At 52.1% G+C, this 6,977-nt stretch overlaps 1 protein-coding gene across 1 annotated transcript; it reads right to left on the bottom strand.

Moving 5' to 3' along the window:
• Window positions 1-5,869: 5,869 nt before the first annotated feature.
• ID1 (inhibitor of DNA binding 1) lies at window positions 5,870-6,977 on the bottom strand (the record flags this gene model as incomplete). Its single annotated transcript, XM_006154755.2, has 2 exons — window positions 5,870-6,330; window positions 6,561-6,977. Coding segments are annotated over 2 exons (459 nt in total), but the record flags the coding sequence as incomplete, so codon positions are not given.

Raw genomic sequence — 6,977 nt, 5'->3', positions numbered from 1 at the left:
GACCATGACCCATTAAGGAGTGCTTTCTCTTTCTCTGGTGAGTGAACACACCCTCTGGCAATTGAATACAATTTAGAAATGGACAAGGTTTGGGGACCAGCAGGTGGTGTGGTGGTTAAGGTGCTGGACACTCCCACATGGCCGGCCGCGGTTCAAATCCCGGACCTGGTGACTTGCTTTCTCACTTTCTCTCTCTCGCGCTGGTCAAATTAAAATAAATGAATGAATAAATAAAATTAAATAGAAATATATATTTTAAAAAGTTTAAAAGTAAAAGAAAAGAGGACAGGGTTCAGTGAGCTTCCAGAGCTGACAACATGGAGCTTCCTGGAGGGTAGGATGCCCAGAAAAGGCATGGAAGCTCAGCGCCCTTCCCACATGCCTTGCCCTATACATCCATTTATATGTAGCCTGTGTAATAACTTGTATAATAAACTGGAAAATGTTGGCATTTCTCAGAACCCTTTAGCAAAATTCAATGAAACCAAAAAAGGGGTCGTGGGAATCTTGTACAGCCAGTTGGTCAGAAACATCGGTAAAAACTAACCAGGGCAAATGGTCTTCATCCGAACTGGGGGGCAGTCTTGTGGGATCTGACCCACCCTCCAGGTACAAAGTGTCACAGTAGGAGCTGGCAGGTGGCTTGGTGATTGGGGTGCTGGACTCCCACATGGCTCCCAATGGCCAACTGGTTTGAGTCCTGGACCTGGCAGCTTGCTTTCTCACTTTCCCTCTTTCTGTCTCTCTCTGGTCAAATTAAAAATAACTATTTTAAAAAAGCTGGGACGGCAGGTGGCGTGGTAGTTAAGGGTGCTGGACTCCCACATGGCCACCCGCGGACCTGGCAGCTTGCTTTCTCACTGCCCGCCCCTTAGCTGTGTCCCTCTCTGGTCTAATTAAAATAAGTAAGTAAAGGGACCAGCAGTTAGCATAATGGTTATGTCGCTGGACTCCCATGTAGTCGATCGAGGTTCGCATCCTGGACCTGGTGGCTTAAAACTCACGCCGGGCATGTGTGCACGTGTGCCCAAGATTCTGAGAGGAGAATGGAGGAGAAGGGATTGTGGCATGGCCATCCCCCCTGGGGGGTGATTTCTCGCTTTCTGTCTCTCTGTCTGTCTCTGTCTGGTGAGTGCACGAGCCCTATAGCAAAACAAAACAAAACAAAACAAAACAAAACCAACAAAACAAAAACCTCTCCAAAAAAAAAAGTAAGTAAATAAATAATAAAGTTAAATAAAATAATTATTTACAAAAAATGGATAAAGTTGAATGAAATAATTATTTTTAAAAAGCTTAAAAAAAGAAGTGTCACAGTTAAATTGAACTAGAAGATCCTCAACTGGTATCCACTGCAAAACTGCTGGCTTGGTGTGTGAGGTCCTCCCTACCCTGACACTTGGTCACAGAAGTCTCAAGTGTTGGTCACTGTGGCCTGAGAGCAGATTTGTTTTGCCATTAGAGTGGGTCACCTCCCCATACGTCCCTTTTCTCACCTGAAAAGGAGTAACAGCAGTTGTACCGCACATCTGACAGGGCTGTTGGCTGTAGGACAGTCCCCTTAGTTAGGGCTCAAAAAACATTCTTTGGCAACATTTACTAAGGATCTAGCTGCTAAGCTCTCTTGTTTTTAAGGAATTACTTACTACTTCCATGTGCTATTATTTTTAAATTTGACCAAAGAGAGGCAGAGAGTGAAAGGGAAAGAAAGAAAGGGAAAGGGAGAAAGGAAGCCATTAGGTCCGGGACGTGAATGGTGTCAGCCATGGGTGAATGTAGCACCTTTGACTACCATGCCACCTGCCAGCCCAAGCCAAGGTTTTGTCCCTAGAGTTTTGTTTTTGCCACAGGGAATGAGAAATCACCACGGGGAGGGGGGAGGGAGGAGGGGTAGGAAACGGCCACACTGTGACACTTCGATCCCTGATGAGATCAAGCCACTGGTTGGAGGATTTGAACTGTGGTTGGCCATGTGGAAATCCAACACTTTATCAACCATGCCACCTGCCAGCCCCCTGGTGCTTAGCTTTTTGGGTACAAATTCACTTTTAAAAATATATATTTATTTTAATTTTATTTCTTCATTCATTTATTTTAATTTGAGAGAGAGAGGAAAAGTGAGAAAGTAAGCCACCAGGTCCAGGATTCAAACTGTGGTCAACCATGTGGGAGTGTCCAACACCTTAACTACCATTGACACCTGCTGGTCCTGACTTGATATTTTTTTAAGAATTATTTTATTTGGGAACCAGCAGTTAGTGTAATGGCTATGTTGCTGGACTCCCATGTAATCGACCACGGTTTGCGTCCCGGATCCGGGGGCTTAAAACTCACGCCGGGCGGGGTAATGGCTCTGTTGTAGTCGACTGGGGTTCGAGGCCCAGACCTGGTGGCTTAAACTCATGCCAGGCACATGTGCATGCCCAAGATCCCGAGAGGAGAATGGAGGAGAATCTGTCTCTCTGTCTTTCTGGCAAGCGCACGTGCCCTATAGCAAAAATCTCTCTCTCAAAAAAAAGAATTATTTTATTTAACTTTATTTACTTACTTATTTATTTATTTATTTATTTTTAATTTGACCTGAGAGGGACACAGTGAGAGCGAGAGAGAGTCAGAAAGCAAGCTGCCAGGTCTGGGGCTTGAACTGCGGGCAGCCATGTGAGAGTCCAGCACCCTTAACCACCTCGTCACCTGCTGGCTCCGACTTGATCTTTTTTAAAACAGATTTTTTTGCTCTAGGGTGCATGAATTCACAGGAGAGAGAGAAACAGAAAGAAGGGTGGGTATGGTACTCCCACAATCCCTTCTCTATTCTCCTCTCGCCATGTCGGGCATGCAAGTAAGCACACATGCCTGACTTGAGTTTCAAGTCATTGGGTCCTGGACGCCAACCAGGATCAACTACATGGGAGCCCCGCAATGTAACTACCATGCCATCTGCTGGTCCCTTTTTTCCCCCAATTTTTATTTACTTAATTTGCTATAGGACAGGTGTGCTAGCTGGGAGAGAAGGAGAGAGGGAGAGAAATCACCCTCTGAAGGGATCAACCTGCCACAACCCCTCCTCCATTCTCCTCTCGGGATTTTGGGCACGCATGCAGGCCTGGCAGCTGTGATTTTCAGGCAGCCACGATCAGGACTGGAACCCGCTCAGTGGGCCATGTGGAACCAGCACCTCAACCTCCACACCAGCGACTGGCCCTCATTATTCTGATTGTTAATGTTATTAAAATGCACATATGGGACCAGCCAGCGAAGTAGTAGTTAAGGTGGCCTACTACAGGGTTCTAGTCCCAGACCCAGTAGCTTGAAAAACACGGTGTGCATGTACCTGCCCAAAATCTTGAGGGGAGAAGGGATTGTGGTGTGCCCTCCCCTTTTCCCCTGGGGGTGCTTTCTCACTTATTTTCTGTCTCTGTCTCTTTCTGGCCAACACATGCACCCTATAGCAAATTAAAAAAAAAAAAGTTAAAAAATTGCGCACAGTTGTTAAATAAAACAAAAAGCACTTCAGGTCTAGGGCCCACGACCCTGAGTCCAGTTCTCAAAAAACCTTGTCTTGGTGTTTTCCATCCGAGCCAGGCTGCGCCCTGTCCAGGAGGGGTTAAGACGTTAATGATTTTCAAAGGAGCAAGGTTTTGTGACACGCTGTCACACACAGAGCACACTGTCACACACAGAGCACCCTGTCACACAGAGCACACTGTCACACACAGAGCACACTGTCACACACAGCACACACACACACACACACACCCTCTGTCCCCCTCCCTCCCTCTGCGAGGCCGGGAGCCTCTTATGCAAGCCGCCGGCGCCCGCCCGTTCCCAGGCCCGGCTGCAGCTGCGGGCGGAGGGGCAGGGCGGGGGCGGCGCGCTGTTTGTGTAGCGCGGCCGTGCCAAAGACGGCGGGCCCCAGACAGCCAGGCGCCTCCGTACACCTGGGGATGCTCAGGTTAAATAGCTCCGCATTCCTCGAGCCCAGCTGATGGAAACGCTCCCAGGCCGCCGCGGAGCCGGCCTCCAGATGGGCTGGGCCCGGGCCAAAGGGGAAAGGAGGGAAACGTGGAATCGAGTGCCTGAATGGCGGGGGAGGTGGCCGCCGCCGCCGCAGCCCCTTCCTCCCCTGGAAGACAGCCCTGCCGAGTAGCAGTGTGCGCAGGGACACGCCCATGGCCCCGTGGGTGGGCTTTTAGGCGGGGGCCCACACGTGGGAGGCAGTGGGTGCACACGTGTGCCTCGGAGGACCCTCCAAGGCCGCACGGAAGACAGTGAAGAAGAATTTGTCACTCTCAGGCTCTGCGTGCCAGGCCCTGTGCTATGGGTTTGATTTCTTCTATTCTGCACGGTTCTGTGAGGTTGGTAAGGCAAAACAGCAGCTGGGTGTGGAGGGGGTCGCAAAGGACATGATTCATCTACACAAACATGTCCTTTTGAGAAAGCCCAGAAATGCTTCAGGAGGAGGTGGTACCTGGCCTGTTGATGCTCAGTAGGTCGTCTTTCATTTTCATTCTTATCGTTGTTGCTCACCTTCTGCGAACTGCTGCCTGCTGCCTTGTAAAGTAGGGTTTCCAATTCTGCCTCTAGTCCCACAGGGATCCCTGAAATTCTTCCCGCACGGGGTGGGGCGTAGGTTCCTGATACTAGGTGCTCTTTATTTCATTTGGTTCGTTGACAAGCTGCTATTAATAGTCCTTACCCCTAGGACTCAGGACCTGGCAGGGATACTTGAGGGCTCCTGTCCCCAGTTGCTCAGGGATTGGTCCTGGACTTGAGAAGGTTTGCTCAAGGACAGTGACCCCGTCCCCAGAGTTGAGGAAACCCAGGAAGGACAACCCATCTGCAGGGCACTGATACATTTTTCCATCTGCAGGTCAATGACACACAGAAACCCTGCGTGTCTCTCTGGCCCCCTCCATCAACCCAGACCTGTGGAGAGATGCCCATGATGCATTTAGACCAAACGCCCGCTCAGGCCCAGGCAGATGGAGGTTGCACACTTATCTGCAGAATGCGTGCTCTCATTTGCCCTGCGACACACACTCCCAGGGTGTATCCTCATTTACACCCCAGGCCTGCTCACTAAGACATGACCTAGCCCTATGGTGCGGGGATGACCACTGGCCTCACACAGGCTCTCCGTGCACCCACCATGCTACAAGCCCACATTTGTGTCCAGGCAGAGGCTGGGGTTTTGACCCACCCATTCCTCCAGAGCCCACACAGGAGCCCCAGGGAAGAGATCTGAGCTGCTGGCAGCCAGGCCAGGGTGAGGGGGCTGAGTCCAGACCCAGAGCAGGTGGCCTAGCAGCTGTGCCCAGCCCGGCCCTGCCAACTTGCTCACCCACTTGGACAAGTGAAGCGCCCCAGGGCAGCCTGCTGAGATCCAAGGAGGTGGCCCATGGAGGCACCTCCCACTAGGCAATGGGGCAAGACGAACACAGCCTCAAAGCCATGACCCTGGGTAAGTCCCTCCTCAGGGGGTCTCACTTCCCCTACCTTGGTGAGGAAGCAGGTGTTCTCCAATCTAAATGGTGGTTCAGTGCTCTCCAGCCCAGAGGGAGCCTTGGCAGGTTCATTTGCATTTTAACAACCTCCCCAGGTGATCCAGATGGCCCAATGACCACTTTGAGAAACCCTAGAGGTCTAGAGGATTTAATTTTATGACACTGGGGAGCAGGGAAATGGCCAGGGACAGAAGGAAGAATAGACTTTAAAGACACCGGAAACACTCATTCAGGGCGCTAAGAGTGACCGTCCAGATGTGGCCCTCCAGTCCCCCTCCTCCCAGCACCAGCTGGGATGAAGGTCAGAGGTCAATCCTCAGCCCACGGCTCTCCTCTTCAAGTCAAGAAGTCACTGCAACTTTTTCACCATCAAAAGTATTTGTTTAATAACAACAACAACAACAATAAAGAAACAGCCCCACAGAACTATTGTAAAACAATATTCTCAGTCAGTGATCATTGTAATATACAATACAAAGCAATTTCCTCAGAAATCTGAGAAGCACCAAACGTGACCATTTTTTAAAATGTCTGTTTTTCAAAAAATAGAAACACATAGGGGGACCCCTCTCCCCCCTCAGTCTCTGGTGGCTGGTATGTGGCACGAGGGTCGTCCTCTCCAGACGGCCCCCCAACCCTCGGCCGGATCCAGCAAGGGCCCAGGCCCCGCCGTATCTATCTCGCTTTCCCCCAGCTCGGGCGAGGCGCCTCGGGGGTCCAAAGAACACATATTCCTCTTTGCCCCCTGGAAGACTGGGGCCCGCCGGTCCCTGAGAGCGGAGCCTCAGCGACACAAGATGCGATCGTCCGCTGGAACACAAGCCGCCTGCGAAAAGAGAGAAGAGTAGAGGTGAGATAAGGCTGCAAGCGCTACGGCCCCCCCGCCCCCTGTCCAGGAGACACGATGGAAGAGCGCTTTCTTCTGACCTCCTTGCGCATTCCTGCACAGCCAGGTGCCCGAAAATATGTCCAAGGACACAGTGCAACACCCGCCCTCCCTGGCCTCAGTGTCTCCCACATCGGTAGAACGATCTAGTGCTCCAATTCAAACCTCACCTCGGCCGCCAGGGCGCTGATCTCGCCGTTGAGAGTGCTAAGCGGAGCCCGGACCGGCAGCCCTCGGCTCCCGGTGGTGCCGACCTCGGACTCGGAGTTCAGCTCCAACTGCAGGTCCCTGATGTAGTCGATGACGTGCTGGAGGATCTCCACCTTGCTCACCTTGCGGTTCTGGGGCAGGGTGGGAACCAACTCCTTGAGGCGCGAGTAGCAGCCGTTCATGTCGTAGAGCAGCACGTTCACCTGCTGCTCGTCGAGCAGAGCGGGCAGGCGCGCCCCGGCACCGCCGGCGCAGCGCGAGATGGCCACGCTTTGCTCGGACAGACAGCGCACCACCTCGCCTGCGCCGCCCGCCGTCTTGCCGGCCTTCAGAGCGCAGCTCGGGCCCGCGGCGGGCGGCGCGCCGCCACCGGCGGC

Source organism: Tupaia chinensis, unplaced genomic scaffold (assembly GCF_000334495.1).
Source record: "Tupaia chinensis unplaced genomic scaffold, TupChi_1.0 Scaffold000418_1, whole genome shotgun sequence".
Lineage (NCBI taxonomy): Eukaryota > Metazoa > Chordata > Mammalia > Scandentia > Tupaiidae > Tupaia > Tupaia belangeri.
The sequence above is the reverse complement of the archived record's forward strand: the minus strand, read 5'-3'. Positions and strand labels throughout refer to the sequence as shown.